The sequence below is a fragment of the Panthera tigris genome, chromosome A3 (genome assembly GCF_018350195.1).
Source record: "Panthera tigris isolate Pti1 chromosome A3, P.tigris_Pti1_mat1.1, whole genome shotgun sequence".
NCBI classification, from domain to species: Eukaryota; Metazoa; Chordata; class Mammalia; order Carnivora; family Felidae; genus Panthera; species Panthera tigris.
The window spans coordinates 547,811-566,040 of record NC_056662.1 but is presented as its reverse complement, the minus strand read 5'-3'; the positions used below and the strand labels follow the sequence as shown (position 1 = coordinate 566,040).

Below are 18,230 nucleotides of genomic sequence, written 5' to 3'. Positions count from 1 at the left end.
AGTGCCCCCCCGTTGCCCGACACCCACTAATGTGTGGGGCTTGAGGCCACAGCCTCAAGGAGAAGGTTGCGGCTGGTGAGGGGCCCTTGGGAGGCACTGCCAATGAAGCAGAAGGCTCTGGTGGGGTGGGGTGGAAGCCTGAGAGGTGGTGTTCAGCCCAGGGCTTGGTGGCCACGGGACCGCCCAGTTCCCGTGCCGTGCCTGTCACCTTACCAGCGCGGGCCCACCTCCTCGTGGGTGGAGACCACGTGAGCTAGGCTGCTGGAGCAGGTGCTGGCTTGCTGCACACACCCACCAAGTAGTAGTGTCTACATCCCACGCGGGGGCTACGGCAGGAGCAGCGGCGGCAGAGGGTTGAGTGGCTGCGTGTCGAGATGTGGGGAGATGTGGGGAGATGCGCTGGCAGGAAGTGGGTGGGGAGCTCCGCTGAGGTCTGCACAAGGGCACCTCTGAAGGTGCCCAAGCCGTTGGGCCTGCTCCAGCCGGGGCTGAGGAGGAGCTACCGTGCGCAGGGCCTTGGTAAGTGCCTGTTCCCGGCCTCTAACCCGACTGGAACCCCAGACCCCTTGGTGGCCTCCTGGGGGCGGCTGAGGGCTGGGGTCTGGGAGGACTAGGCCCTACCAGATTGGGGCACTGGGGCCAGGTTAGCCAGCCTGGACCCTCTTGCGCGGTGAGCCCACTCCCTGGGTCTGGGCAGACTGGTCCCCGTCTCCAGAGACACCCCACCCCCTGTCTCTGTGCTACGAAGGGTTGTGCTGACTGCGGGATAGACCTGCACCCCAGCAGCTCTAGGATCCCGGGAAGCAGACAGATCCGATGACGGGGACAGTCGGAAGGGAGAGAGAGCCAGGGAGAAACGGGGTGGGGGTGGTCAGGGGCCAAAGCAACTTCCCCCTGCCTGCTGACCCCTCCCCTGCCTTTCCAGCCTTTCAGGGGGCCAAGCTCTGCAGTAGATGGCTGGGGGGGCATCACCTGCGTCTGTGGCCTGTGCCTTGGGGGGCCAAAGGCGTGACCTCGGGGCCTCCCCGGGTCCCAGGCTTAGACTATGGTGAGCAGAGCAGGCCCTTGGCTTGGTCGCAGCTCCCCTGCCCCTCCTCACTGGCCATGTTCGGCTACCACTTGGGTCATCCACACCGACTTAGGTACTCGTGAGGCCGAGCAGAGCACACCTCCTCGCATGTCACCAGGGGGCCCCAGCCAGAGTTAGGAAGGTGGCTGCTGGGGCTTCGTCCTCCATGCTTCTGCAGGAAGGAGGGGCTGTGGAGTCTTGGGGTTTCCTGTGTGCTGAGTCAGAGCACCCAAGGGGGAGGGGACTGCCCAGTAGCTTGAGGTGCAAAAGTAGGTAGGGCTCCCAGGTATGTGCCCGGTCCGTCAGTCAGCCCCCAGCATCCCTGTCTTCTTGCCGCAGGCCTAGCTGTGGCTTCACAGGATGGGGCCACAGGTGCCCTCGGCCCCTCCTGTCCTCTGGGTCCTAGGGTGCCTTGCCTTGTTCCTCTGGCTGTGGACACTGTGCACAGCCTGCCACAGGTATGTTCATCCCTGGCCCGGGTTTGGTGTGGGGTAGGGCTCCAGGCGGGTCTGGCTCTGCACGAGCCTCCCTACTAGACCTTGGGCCAGAGGCTGGCACCTCAGTCCCCCGTCTCCGCCTCCCTGGCCTGATGAGCCCCTTGCCCCTAGGAAGCGGGTGCAGAGGTCGCGGGCCGGGCCCCAGGGCTGTGTGATGCCAGTGGAAGTGGTGAGTGCCGGGTTGTCCCCGGGGCCAGGGTGGGGCCAACACAGGACCCACCAGCCTTCCTTGTCCCCAGTCACTGCTGAGACAACACCACCTCTGCTCCCTCAGCAAGTCGGACACCAGACTGCATGAGCTGCACCGGGGGCCAAAAAGCTGCAGGGGTGAGCCAAGCAGGGAGAGGCAGACGGGGCTGCGGGGGGGTGGGACTTGCATCCTTAGGCTGCTCCCAGGCTACCCAAACAGCCCCCCATCCCCAAGTGACCTCTGTCTTGACCCCACCCCTAGCCCCTCGGCCTGCCAGCGTGGATATCCTGCACCCGCGATGGCTGGAAGTGCCCAGAGGCACCAGCAGACCTCTGACAGCCTTCTCACACCGGGAACTGCCCCGGGCGACGCCTGCTGCCACCTTGCCCTCCATCTGCCCCGAGGCCACCTATTCCAACGTGGGGCTGGCTGCCCGCCCTGTGGTGTGGGCAGGGGCACGGCTGACCAGCAGCCATGCCAGGCCCGGGCCTGAGGCCGGACCCAGGGTGGCTGAGTATGCCTGTATCCAGAAGCTCGAGGGAACAGATCAAGGCCCCCGAAGCCTCAGGCAGTGGAAGGCCGAGGTGACCCCAGCTGTTCAGGTAAAGTAGAGTGGACGGGGTAGGGTGGGTGGGGTGATGTTGACCCTTCCCTGAGTGGGCTTCCTCTCTCCAGGTGGACATCCTGTACTCCAGGGTTAAGAAGCCTAAAAAGAGGGACCTAGGACCTGCCACAGATCAGCTGGACCCCAAGGGCAGAGGAGAAATTCCGGCTCTGGGAAGTGACCAGGCCTACGAGACCCTCCCACTCAGGGGCCTAGGCATGGATGATGGCCTCCCAGACAATGTGTACGAGACTATCCAGGAGATGGGGGCCCCTGAGCACCAGGAGCCCTCTGGCTGTAGCTATTAGCATAAGAAAAGAGGACAGAGGCAGGGCATGGGGGCTCCCTGCTTCCCCAGTTTCAGCCCAGAGAGGGGCATCCAACCCCCTTCTGCCTTGAACAACCAAGTATAGACGGTCCTCCTTCCAAAGTAGTGCCCAACGCCTATTCCTTGCCCCTCCCCCCACAGCTGGCAGCGCAAAGTTCAGATCCCAAGGCTTCTAGCCTGTGAGGTCCCTGGGGGTCCTGGCCCCCATGGCGTTTTGGCCTTTCCCAAGATCTTAATAAACACCCAGCACAGGATGAATACAGCCGTGCCTCGCAGTCTGCTCTTCTTGAAGACCGGGAAGGTTGTCGGGGATTGTCTAGAAGGACCCTCCTGCCTGGGGTGCCTGGGCCCTGTCACCTGAAGCTGTGCTTGGCTGGTCAGTTTCAGAAGACTGTGTGGTGAAGGGAGGCAAACCCCAGGAGTGGCGGTCCCCAAGCTCATTTGGTCTCAGCGGGGGTTGCAGCCGGCCCTCAAGCTGGCCGCCCCAGGGTGGGACTTGGACCCTGAACACTAGAGAGGGCCTCGCCACGCAGCCCCTGGTGTTACATAAGGTGTGGGGGTAGGTGGGCAGTCGTGCGTTAAAGAATAACCTGGTCCCGGGAAGCCCGCCAAGGAGACGCGGCCCCTTCCCCGGATCTGGCAACTCCGCGCGCGGGCACACCCGCGAGTAAGCCGGCCCTCCCCGGCGGCGGGGTCCCGCTGGCACCTGGAGCTCCGCAGGGGCGAGGGGCCGGCGGGGGCTCGAGGTGCCGCGCGAGCCGGGCCCTTTCCCCAGGCCGCGCGGGAGCGGCCGGCTCGGGGGCCGGGCCTCGGAGCACAAGCCAATGGGAGCGCGGCTGGCCCCGGCCGCCGGCCGCCTCGGAATGTTGATACAGCGCGAGAGCCAATGGGCGTGCGCCGGGGGCGGGGCCGCGGGGCGGGGCGCGCGAGCCGCGCGAAGGGGGCGTGGCCGGCCGGCAGCCTCCCGGCCGCGCGGCGCGGGCGGCGGCCGATTGAGGGCGGGGGTCGGCGGCCCGGCCAGCCCGGCCCGGCCCGGCCCGGGGCCGTGTCCTGAGCGTCCGCCCTCGCCGCTGCAGCCTCGGCACCCGGCCGGCCGGCCATGGAGGCCGAGCGCCCTCCGGTGCCCGTTCCGGGCTGCGGGCGCCCCCCGCCCCGTGCCGCCGGCCGGGACCCCGCGGCCTCGCCCATGTCGGTGCCCGCGCCGCCGCAGGTACCGGGCGCCGGAGGGCGGGGCGCCGACAAAACTCCCTCGCTGCAAAGATGGCGTCGGGGCCGCACAAACTTTGGGCCCCCGGGGGCGGGGCGGCGGGGGCGGCCGCGTAGGTCCTCGCGTGTCCGCGGGCCTGGCAGTGCGGGGCTGCCCGGGAGCTCTTCCCGCCGCGCCGGGCCGGGGGCGGGGCCGGGGGCGGGGCCGCGCTGTTCCCACCGGCCGCGGCCGGTTTGGGGGGCGGGTGCGGAGCGGATCCGGGGTGGGGGCTGGGAAACACCGCCCCGCGCGAGCCACCGCCCCCGCTGAGCCTGCCCCTTCCGCAGGGCCCTGCCGTGGGCGGCGGCTTTGCGGGCTTGGAGTTCGCGCTGCCTCAGGAGCCAGAGCCGCGGGCGGCGGACCTGGGGGTCCCGGGGACGTGGGCGGGGGCGGGAGGAGCGGCGGGGCCCCCGACGCCGTCGGCGCACATCCCGGTGCCAGCGCAGAGGTGAGCCAGGGTCCCGCGCGCCAGGCCGAGGTGGGCGTGCGCACACGTGCGCTGGCGTGTGCAGGGGTGGTGGGTGGGGCGCGGGCACGTGCCTTTTTGAACCCCACCCTGCGGCGGGGCTCTTGGTGGAGGACAGGTCTGGGCCCCGATCTGGACTTTGTGTCCCCCTCCCCAGCTCTCTAGCCCTGGAAGAGTTGAGCACAAGTTAGCAATATATAGCGCTCCTTGTGCCCCCCAAGCTCTGGGGCCAGAGCGCAGGGCTGGGAGGGGGCCCCTGTCAATCTGTGCAGTAGAGGCTGCCAGGCTGGCGTGAGGTTGACGGTGCAGGAATCCCAGGGCTTCAGACTGCCGGCTCCTACCCTGCCTGAAACCCTCCTGGGTGCCCCACACCCGGGGCCGGCTTCTCAGGTAGAGGCGGGCTCTGGCCTGGCCTGTTGGGGCCTGGGGACTCTCTGCTTGCGCTTGGAGCCCAGTCTGCCCTAGCTGCTGCCGACTGCTGGCTGCTCCCTCCCCTCCAGGCCTGGCATGGGCCCGCAGCTGCTGTTGCACAACGCTGGTTAATGTGTGATTTGGGGGAGGAGGGCTGGGTTTGGCCTGGCCTGGTTGGGGGGAGGCGGCGCTCAGACCCCCGTGCAGCTCCAGGCCCTGAAGAAGTCACTGTGGAACAAAGCCCAGGCTGCAGAGAACTCAGACTTTGGGGAGACCCCAGCCCAGGCCATGTTCCCAGAGGTTCCTGGAGATCTGGGGCTCTGTAACCTGAGCCGGGGGGTGGAGATGGGCCTCCGGCCCAGTGCCTGGAGGGAGGGAGCGGGCGCCTGATTGCGCGCTTGTGCACACACACGTGTGCGTGCATGCACGCGTGCGCAGTGCCAGGAGAGATGCCTGAAGTATTTGCTGGATGCCACCCGCGTCTCTTCCAGAGACCCCCCAGGAAAGTCCCGGCTGGACGAGGTCATGGCTGCGGCAGCCCTCACCAGTCTGTCCACCAGCACCCTCCTTCTGGGGGCCCCAGCTGCAGCCTGTAGCCCAGGTGAGACTTGGACACCCGGCCTGGGTAGGGAGGCAGGACCACTGTCTTTCCAGGACACCGTAGTTGCCTCCCCCTTGGGGCAAGCAGTCGCCCTTTGCCTGGAAGACCACTTTGTGAATAGACCTCTCCAGGCCTGAAATAGACCTCAGGATCCCCAGTGCCTCTCACTGAGGCCAAAGCCAGTGTCACAGGTGTGCGGGCCTCTCTGATCCGTTTCCACCTGGCGGGCTGGGCATCCCCACACAGGATGTCTCTGCTTATCCTTCCCTGTGCTGCGCCAGCTTCTCCCGGCCACCGCCTTCCCGCCAAGCTCACCAGTGAACAGGCGAACAGGTGGAGGCCCAGAGTTAAGGGCCCTGCGGCGGCGGGTTCCGTGGAGCAGGCTGAGCCCGCTAAAAGCCCGAACACGGGTGCTGGTGTGTCCCCACAGAGCCTGGCTTGGAGCCCTGGAAGGAGGCCCTGGTGCGGCCACTGGGCAGCTGCGGCAGCAGCGGAGACTGGGGCTGGGACCTGGCCAGTGACCGGTCCTCTCCGTCTATCCCTTCACCCCCACTGCCCTCCGAGGCAGCCCATTTCCTATTCGGGGAACCTGCCCCAAAGAAGAGAAAGGTGAGCCTGAGGCAGCCCTCAGGGCAGGGTGGACGTGGTGGCCACGCCTGACCACCAGCCCCTGTCGCCCAGAGCTCCGTGCGGGTCCTGTTCCAGTGTCTGTGGAAGCGGTGTGGGAAAGTGCTGAGCACGGCCTCCGGGATGCAGAGACACATCCGCCTGGTGCACCTGGGGTGCGATGGGGCTGGCCGGTGGGGGCGGGGCAGCCCCCCGTAGCCCAGGGCTTCAGCTTCCCCCCCACCCCCCACCCCCCGGCCGTGTCCCCAGCAGGCGGCAGGCAGAGCCTGAGCAGAGCGACGGGGAGGAGGACTTCTACTACACAGAGTTGGACGTTGGCATGGATGTGCTGACAGACGGGCTGTCCGGCCTGTCTCCGGCGTCCCCCGCGGCCTCCGTGCCCCCCGCCTCCCCCCGCCTGGAGCTGCCAGAGCCTCGGACCCTGTCCAGCCTGCTGCACCCGCTGGCCCTGCCCCCGGTTCCGGTGCTGAGCCCCGTGGCACCCCGCGAGGCGCGCCGAGGTGACGACGCCTACCAGGTGGGTGAGGCCACAGGCAGCAGCTCGGGGTGAGCCTCGGGGTGCTCGGGACGGGGGAGAGGACACGCCTGTGTCTCCTCTCAGGGCTGCCTGGCCCCCACCCGCCCGGAGCCACAGCCGACCACCGTCAGGACCTGTGCGCCAACCCCGCCCTCCAGACTCGGCGCCAGCCCAAGGTGCGTGCGTGTGGAGGGGCCAGGGCAGGCCTCGGGCGGAGGCTCCCAGCCCCGCATCAGCCCCCGTCTCCTCTGTGTCCCCCCAGGAAGCCCCGAGGTGATGCCAAGAAGTGCCGGAAGGTGTATGGCATGGATCACAGGCACCTGTGGTGCACAGCCTGCCGCTGGAAGAAGGCGTGCCAGCGCTTCCTGGACTGAGCCCCCCATCCCGCCCCCTGCCCCCGCCCCCATGCCAGCGCTCCCTGGACTGAGCCCCCCCATCCCGCCCCCTGCCCCCGCCCCCATGCCAGCGCTCCCTGGACTGAGCCCCCCCATCCCGCCCCCCTGCCCCCGCCCCCATGCCAGCGCTCCCTGGACTGAGCCCCCCCCATCCCGCCCCCTGCCCCCACCCCCATGCCAGCGCTTCCTGGACTGAGCCCCCCATCCCGCCCCCTGCCCCCGCCCCCATGCCAGCGCTCCCTGGACTGAGCCCCCCCATCCCGCCCCCTGCCCCCGCCCCCATGCCAGCGCTCCCTGGACTGAGCCCCGCCATGGCCCCTGCACCCCCCCACCTCTCTGTGCCCGTGCTCGCTGCCCCCACCCCCACCTGCACTTCCTGGACTGAGCCCCCCACCCACCCCCATGCCCCACACCGTGCTGCTGCCTGCTGTCCAGGACTTTTTAAAGGAAAAAATAAGCTACCCCCGACTCCCCAGCCTGGGGCTTCTCCCAGCTGCAGGGTCTACTTTTTAACAGTGGGGGAAGTTGGTGACCCTGGACCCCCAGAGGTTGGGGGGGAGGGGTTCTTGCCACTCAAAGTGCCTCTGAAGAAACCAGCCTTTTGCACTAAAGCCAACCTCAAGGCCGTCCCCCTGGCCCGGGGTCCCTGGGGGTGGCTGCCCTCCCTGCCCGTCAGCCCGTGGACTTGTCAGGGCGCTGAGGCCGAACTTCAGGGCCGCGTGGGGGCCAGTCTGTGATGCGCCCTGAGGGGAGGGGCCTCCTGCCTGCACTTAACCTGATGGTTCCAGGGCCCGGGGGCTGACCTTCGTCTCCTGTTTGTGAAGCTCAGGTGTCTCGAGTCTGGGCCATACCAGGCGAGGAGAAAAATTAAAGATTTGGGGTTTTTCCAGAAACTGTGTCTGCCTCCTGGGGGAAGGATGCGGAACCGGGACCCTGCCACAGGCAGGGGTGGGGGGCCAGCCCCAGACCACCAAGGGCTGGGGGGCAGGGGCAGTCACTCTGGCCACCTCCACCCAGGCTGAGGCCAGAGGAGGGGACACCGTGAAACACTCATGAGGCGTCTGCTTGAGCAGCAATTTCCCAGTTTATTGAAAGTGGAAGCTTTGCAAGAATGTCTAAGCTAACCCCGTCACAGAAAGGAACCCACAGGCAGGCCCGGAGCTCGCCGAGGCGGACAAGAATCGCAAGACCGCTAGAGAGGGTGTGCTGTCCGCCTGCCCTGTGGCCGCAGACGGTAGCAGCTGGACCCGTTACCAAAGTCTCTGCCCCCCCCCCCCGAGTATGAAACACGTCTCCGATACAAACACAGGTTTATGATGATTAATATAGAGTCGATAGAATATAGATCATCCCCAAGGGGAAAAAAAAACACAACAGTTTTTCAAACACTGCCCTTTTTTGTCTGTTTTGTTTTTGTTGACAGGTTGAAAGCATGTTGAAAAAATAAATATTTAAGAAAAGCACACACAGCACCCTCACTACAAGTAGTTCTGAAAGGGCCACGTACAAAACACAATATAGAAGCTAAAAAAGAAAAACAACCATGAAGTATGGCTTTCTTAAGCGTTGCACACGTCACAGGATGAGCGAAAATAAGATTATCTTTCATAATATTGCAAAAAGTTCCAGTTTTTGCATTTTCTCAGAGTTTTCTTTTTTAAAAAGGAAGATGTGCAAAGTTGGAAGCAGCAGCTGTGTCTCTCGAGTCGAGGTCCCTATTGAGTCCTGGCAGTGTTCTGACTGTTCCCCACAACCCAGAGTCCAAATGTACAACCTGGTCAGGATCCAGAGCTTGATACAAAAGTCATACGGGTTCCCTGCCCACCCCCACCCCAAAGAACTCCCCACTCAACGGACTGCATTTTCCACTTTGGTGTTGCAAACACCAAAATACACACAAGACACAAACAGAAAAGTACAAAACGTGAAATGTAATCTACACATTTTTTCCTCTTCATAAAAAAATATTTATTAGTTTAAACATCGATTTAAAAAAAAACCAGTCACGTAAAAAAAACCCTTCGTTACACGTCTTTTCCCTCCACGCCTCCTGAGAGGTGACGGGTTCATCCCCGACGGCGGACAACCGCGGAGAGCTGAGGTTGCCACGCAGCAAACGCCTGGGGAGCTCGGGCAGAGCGGGGCCCTCGGTCGTCCGGTACAGTATTGGTTTTAAGGAAGAAGATGCCCCGTGGCACTGACAGCGAGCCCCCCAAAAGGCCAGCAAGGGCGGTCCAGAGCGGGGAGCGAGCGGGTCAGAAAGAGCGAGGTGTCCTGAGTGCGGAGGCACAGGTGGCCCGGGGTGCGGGCAGGACGGCCCGAGCGGGAAGGGGCGGGGGGGGCGGTAAGAAACCCAGAGACACTGTTGGTAGCAAAGGTCTGGTTTCCAAATACATTTATAAGAAAATCAGTCTGTGTAGAAAAGGGATCATAAAGTCGGGGAGGTACGCGGTTCTGAGGGCTCCGTGAGGGCTGCAGCCCGGGCCTCACCGGTGAGAGGCAGGAAGGGAAGTGTGTCCCAGAGCCCCTGCGCTGGCCTTGCCCACCGTGGGCGGGTGGGCAAGCAGGGCAGTCGGAGAGGGCTCGGTCACCGCGCGGTCACCACGCGGGACAGGAGTGCAGGAGGCCGGATGACAGCTCTGTGCAGGCCCTCTAACTGATGGGTACTCGGCTGACCGTATTTAAGACAAACACAGAAGTTGTGACCCCCCCTCCCCCCGCAGGGCTTCCTGCCAGCCCTGGTCCCCAGCACCCCCAACAGCAGCCTGGGCCCAAAGTGCTCCCGGCCACCATTGGAACCGAAGTTAGGGTCTTGTGGCATTTCCCTTTTTCCACCTGGAAAGAATATATGCGACGCGATGAAAAACCTGGTAAAAGCTTAGAGTCTGTGGAAAAAGAGAAAATAAAACCACCGTCTGCAACGGGGGCTCCAGCTGAGCACCCAGGGGAGTCTTTACGTGGCCCGAGTCTTGCCCAAGCCCGAGCCACGTGGGTGCGAGACGGAATGTCTTAGTGGTGAAGTGTCGTCAGGAACAGCTTTAACGAGGGAGAAGACAGACCAGTGTGTGTCCTGCGGCCCAGGGGAGGCTCCTCACAGCCAGGCCTGGCTTTCCACCCAGAAAATTAATAAAGAGGCGGGAGCGCATCTAAAGAGACCACGAGAGGACGGGAAAGACGACTCTGTTTCGTCAGGTGAGAAAATAATGCCAAACAAAGTAGTTTTACGTAACTGCCTCAGGACGGCTCTGACTACTTGAAAAGTTTGCTTACCCACGCGGGGACGTGCGAGCAGCACACGGCAGCCAGGAACACTGCCTCCAGTGTTAGCAGCAACAAGGCAAGGGCACTCGGGAGGGTCAGGAGGACTGGCCCAGGCAGGGAGGACGGCAGAGCCCAGGGGATGAGGCCGCCCCCGGGCTCCCCGAGGAAGTGCACGCAGAACAAAGAGCCCAGGCCCCCCAAAAGGACCCAAGTGGCCAGGCGCGGGGAGCGCTGAGCCCTGCACCAGAGGAGCGTGGCACGTCGGTGGCCCATCGGTCCCCACCTGGCTGCCTCTGCCGGAAGATAGCACCTGGGGGTCCCCGGTCCCAGTGGGGGGCTTCTGCAGCTGTTTTATGTTAAGCACCAAAGCCCAGAGGCGGGAGGGCCACGGGCTTTCTGTACACCAGACCTGGGCTCCGCAGGCGGCCACAACAGCGGCAAGAGACTGCGGCGGTGGCCGCAGGCAGTGACCAGGCTGCTGAGAAGAGGGGAGCAGAGCAGGGGGCAGGGGGAGACTCCACACTGGACATCGGGCGTGGGCAAAACCTCCCTTAGCATCTCTTGGGCCTGTGGCCTCGGGGACCACGCTCACAACCGGGACCAGTGCTGACCTCGACCTGGCCATCGGGCTACGGTGTATCCCGAGGCCAGACTGGCCACACGGGCTCCCTCGACGCCCTATCTACATGTACCTGCTGGGGATCCTCTATCTGTCCCCACAGACACGTCGGACTGTGTGCTCTCCTGGGCTCAACCCCACCCCGTGTCCCCCAACATGCCGTTCGGTTCCAGAGCCCTTACTTCCTGGGGTCATGCCTGCCTGTGAGCCTCAGGGTGGTGTGTGTGTGTGTGTGTCTGGGGGGCGGGAACAGAATAATGGGGGAGGAAGGGGGTCAGCATGGCCTGGCCGCAGGCAGGACACACACACACACACACACACACACACGCACACGCACACGCACACACAGGAGAGGGTGGTGCCGTGCCACCCCAGCCCGGCGCCTAGGAGATCCAGAAGTCCTTGTCCGGTGCCCCTGGGGGGCTGCCAGGACCCCGCGGAGAGTCCTCGTCCCCCTTCTCGGCCGCCAGCAGCGCGTCCTCGTGGGCCAGGCCCACCTCGTCCTCGTCCTCACACAGCTCCTCCTCGCCCTCCCCCCGCGGGTCGTCGGGATCTTCCAGGTAGGGCCCGTCGCCAGGGAACAGCTCGGGGGAGCCCTCAGTGCCGCCTCCGTCCAGGGGACCGGCCACACCGCGGCCTGCGCAGTCGGCACAGACACCGTGGCGCCGGGAGCCGTGCTTGATGCCCACGCTGGCGGCTGACATGAACACCCGACTGCACAACTTGCACACGTACTTCTTGTCCTTGCTGTGGACCTGTGGAGGGATGGGCGGTCAGTGCAGGAGGGCGGAGAATGCAACTTTAATTCTTCATATTTTTCTGAATTCTCCAGTGTTCTAGAGCAATCGAGTAAATACTGTTCCTGCAATAAATACACCACCAGTGGCATGATGGTGGAAGAGGGTTTGCCAAGCTGTGTCTTTCCTTCGCACTCGGGGCGCCCCCTGACTGATGGGTCACTGTCCTGGGGGCTGCACCCTCTGAAGGGACCCCTTCACGAGTCCCGGGCTAAGGGCCCCTCCACCCCCCAACTCAGTGGCACCACAGACTGACATGAGCAGTCCACCTTCCCCGTCAAACCCGTCCACAAATCCCAACCATGAAGACCACTGTGTCCCCAGGCACGGGGAAAGCTGGGCCCACACGTTCTGATTCTAGAAATGGAGCATGAAACGACTTGGTCCCCGGGGCCCTCCTGCACCTTCTCTGTTGTGTCTTAAACCCAGGCTTCCTCAACACTCTCACAACAGAAACTGTGTTCTGAGAGCAGGCTGGGCAGTGAGGGGGGGGGCAGGGCCCACTGAGGCCCCTCAAAACCTGGGGCTCCCACGCGGGGAACTGAGGGCTGTGCCAGGACACCCAGGAGCGACAAAGGCGTCTCAGGGAGCCACTCGGCCAGCACCAGATGGCCCGGCACCTGTCCTAACAAACAAACGGAAGCAAGGGAAAGAGAGAGGATGCGGGCACCATGGCAACCCGTGGCTCCCGGCTGGTGGCAAGCAGCTCCTGAGACCTCACCGTCCGGACCACCCCTGGCCAGCCCGCCGCCAGCCCCTCTGTCTGCTGAGCGGGCACCGGCGTCTGCACAGAAGGGCCGCTGCGGGACAAGGTGGCATAGGGCGCCCCTACTGCCACCTGCTGTCAGCAGGGCTTCAGCCTCCTTGGGGTCGGGGGCCCCCGGCAAATTAAAGGGGAAGATCCAGATTCTCTTCTCAGAAAAAAGCAAGTCCAAAACATCGGTGGGTACGTGTTCAGGGATTTACGACCCTCCCTGAAGCCCAAACACAAACCCAGCATGGCAACCTGGCCCATCCAAGGTAGCAGCCACACTGAGCCTCAAATGGGACGGATGCTTCCTAAAGCGATGACGTGGTTTTGCTAAAGAAAGACGGAGTAACCCGGCAGCGACAGCCCTCCAGCACTTCCGCGTGGCGGGACACCACTCATCTCTTGACCGGGAGCAGCGTGGGCAGCGGGGCGCACGTTCCCCTAAGTTGCCGTACACGGTCTGCTAACGTGACCCCTGTGCTCTCAGGGTGGACTCTGGGAGATGAGCGAAACGAGACACAGGGCAGTTCCGGGGCCCGTGCCGTCCAGCCAGCCTGTGGCTGCCGGCCCCACGGACCTGCCCCCGGGTCCAGGACTGCCACTTTCCCGCTCCGCTCGACCCCATCTGGGGAGACACTGCAGGATGGGGTCACGGGCGACCCTCAGTCAGATGGGCTGGGCGCATCCGCCCTCAGGACTGTCTCCCCTCCCGCTTTGCCGCCTGACCTCACGGGAGCTTCTCCAGGGTGTCCTCACCCCCAAATAAGTGCCCCCCGCTGGGCTGGGAAGGATGCCCCTTGCAGGGGGCCAAATGGAGGATCCAAGGAGAGTAAATCTGGACGTGACCCCAAAGTGAGCCAGAGCCCCCCACTCGCCCCACGGACGGACGTGCACAGCAAAAGACCCCGCTCATCCACGTGGCTCACCCCGCCAGCAGCCAGGCCTGAGACTCTCACCTTGCCACCTGCTGCCCTTGTGCTAGGGCACACCCAGGTCACCCTCACCACTGCCAACACAGTCCCCCCACACCTCCTGGGGGGGGGGTCTGCTCCTGATGTCATCAGATCAGCATGACGTAGGGCTCCAGCCAAGTCTGTGCACCTCGCAGGTGACTCTCAACACCTCTGAGACCCCCAAACTCGTGACGTCGCCCCAGCGCCCTCTCCCTGCGCCCCCATGGCACCCGCTGGGGGCTCTGGGCACCTGACAACCCAGGGCGGCCTGGAGCTGTAGTCTCACGATCTAATGGCTGCAAGCTCCAGGCGGCCCCACCCTCAGCCCTGAACTCCACCGTGTCCAAGGAAGACTGCACACTGCGGGGAACCTTGTGGTCCACCCCGCCCCCACGGTTACAACCCACAAGAGTCCCTTGCCCTGTGTCTTTTGGCGAATCTGCCTCCCTGTTTCAAGATGACCTTCTCCCATCACTTCCTGCCAAGCAAATCCATCCGTTCGGCATCTGCTCCCTGGCAACTGCCAGCTAAGGGCGCCCACAAGACAGGTAACCAAACGTCTTACAAGGCCACGGGGGGAGCAGAGGCCGGGTCTCACCACCACTCGGAGCCCAGGCACAGAGGAAGGGACCTCACGGTGGGACCCACGGGGCCAGGGGAGGTCCTGGCAGGGGGAGGAAGCACTTGCCAAGGCCAGGCTGAGGGCTGGGGCTGGGGGTGATGCGGCCCCTGCCCTCAGCACCCCGACCCTGGGTGGGGTTCAAGGTGGTGTGTCCCCCATCACTCGTGCACCCCACATCACCTTCCCGCACACCTCAGCCCCCCACAGTGTGCCCTGGCCAAACCCGTGCGGAACCCGGACCCCGCCCAGAACCCGGCCCAGCCCCACCCCCGACCCCGCCCCGGACCCCGCCCAGGACCCCCCGCGCGCGCGCTCACCAGCGTGTGCCGCTTCATGTGCTCGCGCCGCGTGAACTTCTTGCCGCAGATCTCGCAGGGGTAGGGCCGCTCGCCCGTGTGGGAGCGCATGTGCCGCTTGAGAATGCACTGGTGCATGGCCGAGAAGCTGCAGTACGGGCACTTGAACTTCTTCCTGATCACCGTGAACTCGTTGACTGAAAGACAGCAGACCAGCCGGTCAGCGTGCAGCCCACCGGCCCCAGCAAGGCCCTGGCCCCTGCAGACTGCCCCCAAGCACCCCCGGCGCCCGGCCCCTGCCAAGGGCTCTTCCAGGAGGTCTGGTGTCAGAGGTGCTGGGAGGGCCGGGGCCAAAGGTCAGAGGCCTTTTTCAAGGCTTCCGCTTTTTTAAGAAAGAGACCTTCTCAGACACAGCCAGTATCTTACCCATCAGCATCCGGTACCCCGTGGTGTCCACATGCAGAATCGTAACAAAGACACAGGTATAAAGACAGGAAGCCAGAGGACGGCCCCCAGCCCGCAGTGCTGCTCACGGCCACAGGCGGACGGTGCCCAGCAGGCAGTCGGGCAGAGCCACCCTGTCCAAACATCTGCAGGCCGGTGGCATTCCATTTTGTGCCCAGAGGAAAGGAGCCTGCCTGAGCAGCTAGTGGACAGAACCAAGGGAGACGCCTGGGCCAGCCCCAAATGTGCCACAGCGGCCGGGGGGGGGGGGCGGGGGGGGCTCCTCCCGCCCACCCTTATTTCCACACTTCAGAGAATGACGCCATGGGCCCCACAGGGGTCACCCCTGTGGCCAGCTTGAGCACATGGCTGGGGCCACACTCCACGCCAGGATGTGGCCATACCCTCAGAATCATCTCGTTCCACATTCCAGGTGGCCTCTTGGTCGAGAATGTCAAGGGGGTTGGGGTCCCTGGTCCCACAGTGGGGTCCTCAGTGTGCAGGGCTCCACTGGGCACTGGGCAGCTTATCCCGAGTGGTGCCCTTGGCGACGGGGACCCACAGACACCACAGTGACCCCGTCTGGAACACACATTAACCTAAAGACGTCCCGAAGACAGATTTCACTGGGATTGCTGGGAGCAGCCAGATCTTGGGATCTCATTTCCTGCTGTGAAAGGTGGACATCTGTCTGGATGCAGCTTCCTGGGCCCTCGCATCGCCTTACACTCTGGGGGGCACTTGCCCGACTGCACACCAGCACCGGCACCCAGAAGACAGACCAAGGGTAACAACGGTCAAGACCAAAGGTGGGCTGCTGGAATGAACCCCAGCAGGGGTGTGGACACCGTCAGCTGGCAGTCTTCCTCCACACCCTCAGACCCCTGCCAAATGTCCAAGTGTGGCAGGTGCTGACCCCACTCACAGCTGCCCCTGGAGGTGCCCAGGAGGCAGATAAGAAAACCGGCACCCCAGAGTAACGTGGCCCAAGACAGCGGGACCCAGGAAAGCTAAGGCGACTCAGACCCTGGGCCCCTCCTGCCGGAGGGGACCAGCCAGCCTGCCAGAAGCGTGGGCCACCCACCGGGCCGCCCAGAGGCAGGGACCCTCCCTGCCATCTCCGTGAGCCCTGCCCCGTGGCCCCAACTCCATTCTGCTGTTCACACCTCAGCCCTGGGCGTGTCGCCATGGAAATGACGCTGGCTGAGCTGTGCAGAGCAGAAACCGCGGACGCACCGGCCCCTGGACTGGCCTGCTTCGAGCTGGGCCTCACTCCCACACCTCTGTTCCTAGGATATGACCACTTCGGTGTGGGGAACGCTGCCTCTCTCTCTGCTCTTTTTTTTTTTTTTTAAACATTTATCCATTTTTGAGAGTGAGAGAGACAGAGCATGAGCAGGGGAGGGGCAGAGAGAGAGGGAGACACAGAATCCCAGGCAGCTGCAGGCTCCGAGCTGTCAGCACAGAGCCCGACGCGGGGCTTGAACTCATGGACTGCGAGACCATGACCTGAGCTGAAGCTGGATGCTTAACCGACTGAGACACCCAGGCGCCCCTGCTCTTTCTTTTTAAGTTGGCTCTACGCCCAATGTGGGGCTTGAACTCACGACCCCAAGATCAAGAGTTGGGTGCTCGGCCGACTGCACCAAGCAGGAGCCGCAAAGTAGCCTCTGCTCTTTTTTAAGTGTTTCTCTCAAGAACCCTTAAAAGGCATCTAAAAAATCAAGTGACCCAGGTTTCTGTATTTTCCAGTGAGACCATCCACCCACCACGTGCCTGAGAGCTGAGGACCCCGGGGCTTCTCGACACCCCTCGGAGAGCCGATCCCTACAGGGACACACTCCCAGGAAGACTTTACCCCCACTCAGGCCATCACGGCCCCCACACTAAGCCGCGTGGACTTCATCACAGCTCACGGCCAACGCCACTGCGGAGCCTTGCTGCCGGCTCGCCTCACGGTTTCTGTGCCCGTGGAAAGGGTGCCAAGCCCCCACCGTGCCTCTCAGAAATCTCAATCCCGTCCAAAGAAGTAAAGCATTTTCCTAAACTTAGGAGCTTTTAACATGCATTTGCTCGCACACACGCACACGTCGGGGGGGGGGGGGAAGGCGGGAGCTGGGGACAGGAGGGAAGGTGCAGCCGGGGGAAGGGGTGACGCCAGAATGCTGCAGAGAACATGACAGCCAGCAGGAGACAGGGAAAACCACCAGTAACCCATCCCACAAGGTGGCCTCAGCTGACACCTGTCTTTGGAGTCCCGTTTCTACGCATAAACATATTGTTAAGTCACAGAACTGGAATCGTCACGTACCGTCATACAGAACTGCTTCAGACAGAAGCTGCGTGCCGGCCTGGGTCAGCCCCAACTCACGGTGACCACCTTTCCATGCTATGCTTTCCAGTGGCAGTTTCACACACGTTTGTTTGTCTGTGTGACTGAGCCCATGAGGCCCCCGCGAGAGGTCCGCGCATCTGAACACCTGCCGAGGGTGTGCCCTGAGGAGGAGCACGGGGACCGGCTCCCCCAGCCCCGGCCCCGGCCCCGCGGCCAGGAGCCCCGAGGCCAAGCGGGCGTGACGGCGGTCGGCGGTCACCACAACTGCTGGGCGAGCGGCCACGGGCTGGGGAAGAGAGCTGCAGGCGGGTTTCTGGGCTGTTGAGAGGGCAGCTGCGGGCCCAGCGGCTTCTTCAGCCGAGAGGAGCCGCCCTTCCTAAGGGAGGGCCCGGAGGAAGGGGGCTGCCGGGTGCCGCTGGGGCTCTGGTCCCCAGGGCGGGGGGCTCCGGCACCCCCCACGGCAGGACCCGGGACACGGGGACGCACACTAGGAGCCCTGAGCTGTGGGGGACGTCTGTCTGGCCGTGCCGGTCACACCTGGCACAAGTGGTCTCATCTGCCTCTGCAGGCCCGGCCGCCCCGTCAGTCAGTGGACTCTGGGAGGGAAAGGGAGACGAAGTGAACTTTTGTGTTATTTTATTTAAAACCACCTTTTTTTTGAGAATGTGTTTAGTCATAGCTTCTATAAACACGACAGTTAAAATGCTGAATTACATATTCCAGCCTTCTGTATTTAACAACTCAGACGAACATGTGAAAAAAATTTCTCCGTGCGGAAGTGCATTTTTCCCTAGAAAAACAATTTAGCTCACACAGGCACGGGAGTGAGTAAGGCTCCCCTTCAGGGCCCCTCCCCGGGAACGCAGCCCCCGTGCGGCTACGGGACGCTTGAAACATCCTCTGAAGTCACCCTGTCCCAGCACGTTTTGGTGTTTTCTTAGTTTCCTGTCTCGGCCAGAACACAACACCACAAGCTGGGCAGCTTTAAAGCAACAGAAATCTACCGTCTCCCGGCGTGGAAGTCAGAGTCCGAGGTCCAGGCAGGGCAGGGCCGCTGCCTCTGGGGGCTCCAGGCGGTCCAGGCGTCCTGGGCCTGAGGTCACGTCCTCCCCTTCTCTGTCTCCCTCACGTGGCTCCTTCTCTGTGGGTCTCCTCTCTGTCTCTTCCAAGGACACTTGTCACTGGACTTAGCTCCAACGTG

The 18,230-nt window shown here is 63.6% G+C and overlaps 3 protein-coding genes across 6 annotated transcripts in view; 2 read left to right on the top strand and 1 right to left on the bottom strand.

The window, feature by feature from the left end:
• The first annotated feature begins 271 nt into the window (after positions 1–271).
• Positions 272–2,945, top strand: LIME1 (Lck interacting transmembrane adaptor 1). Of its 3 annotated transcripts, XM_007087013.3 has the most exons (6): positions 448–519; positions 1,409–1,527; positions 1,678–1,735; positions 1,806–1,893; positions 2,018–2,358; positions 2,432–2,945. In XM_007087013.3, the coding sequence occupies exons 2-6, from the start codon at positions 1,430–1,432 to the stop codon at positions 2,666–2,668; spliced, it is 822 nt and encodes a 273-aa protein (XP_007087075.1). In that variant the 5' UTR covers positions 448–519; positions 1,409–1,429; the 3' UTR covers positions 2,669–2,945. The 3 variants fall into 3 exon arrangements, with proteins under 3 accessions (XP_015395215.1, XP_007087075.1, XP_042835610.1); XM_015539729.2 differs by lacking the exon at positions 1,678–1,735 and having other exon boundaries at positions 272–519; XM_042979676.1 differs by lacking the exon at positions 1,678–1,735 and having other exon boundaries at positions 1,790–1,893.
• Positions 2,946–3,717: 772 nt separating this feature from the next.
• SLC2A4RG (SLC2A4 regulator) lies at positions 3,718–6,980 on the top strand. Of its 2 annotated transcripts, none has more exons than XM_042979675.1 (8): positions 3,718–3,898; positions 4,222–4,382; positions 5,303–5,412; positions 5,843–6,021; positions 6,094–6,194; positions 6,292–6,539; positions 6,641–6,732; positions 6,819–6,919. In XM_042979675.1, exons 1-8 carry the CDS (start codon positions 3,788–3,790, stop codon positions 6,831–6,833), a joined length of 1,017 nt encoding a protein of 338 aa, XP_042835609.1. In that variant the 5' UTR covers positions 3,718–3,787; the 3' UTR covers positions 6,834–6,919. The 2 variants fall into 2 exon arrangements, with proteins under 2 accessions (XP_042835609.1, XP_042835608.1); XM_042979674.1 differs by having other exon boundaries at positions 3,720–3,898; positions 6,292–6,556; positions 6,819–6,980.
• A 749-nt stretch (positions 6,981–7,729) lies between these two features.
• Positions 7,730–18,230, bottom strand: part of ZBTB46 (zinc finger and BTB domain containing 46) — a 63,743-nt gene continuing 53,242 nt past the window's right edge. Inside the window, exons 4-5 of the mRNA XM_042979892.1 lie at positions 14,272–14,447; positions 7,730–11,586 (exon numbers count right to left, since the gene is read on the bottom strand). Coding sequence (XP_042835826.1) covers positions 11,215–11,586; positions 14,272–14,447 — 548 coding nt within the window. The 3' untranslated portion in view covers positions 7,730–11,214. The remainder of the gene's footprint in view (positions 11,587–14,271; positions 14,448–18,230) is intronic.

Coding starts and splice junctions, on each gene's coding strand:
- SLC2A4RG (XM_042979674.1), top strand. CDS start 3,788: ATGGAGGCCGAGCGCCCTCCGGTGCCCGTTCCGGGCTGCGGGCGCCCC. Junction 3,899..4,221: donor CGGTGCCCGCGCCGCCGCAG/GTACCGGGCGCC, acceptor CCCCTTCCGCAG/GGCCCTGCCGTGGGCGGCGG. Junction 5,413..5,842: donor AGCTGCAGCCTGTAGCCCAG/GTGAGACTTGGA, acceptor GTGTCCCCACAG/AGCCTGGCTTGGAGCCCTGG.
- LIME1 (XM_015539729.2), top strand. CDS start 375: ATGTGGGGAGATGTGGGGAGATGCGCTGGCAGGAAGTGGGTGGGGAGC. Junction 520..1,408: donor CTACCGTGCGCAGGGCCTTG/GTAAGTGCCTGT, acceptor TTCTTGCCGCAG/GCCTAGCTGTGGCTTCACAG. Junction 1,894..2,017: donor GGGGCCAAAAAGCTGCAGGG/GTGAGCCAAGCA, acceptor CCCCACCCCTAG/CCCCTCGGCCTGCCAGCGTG.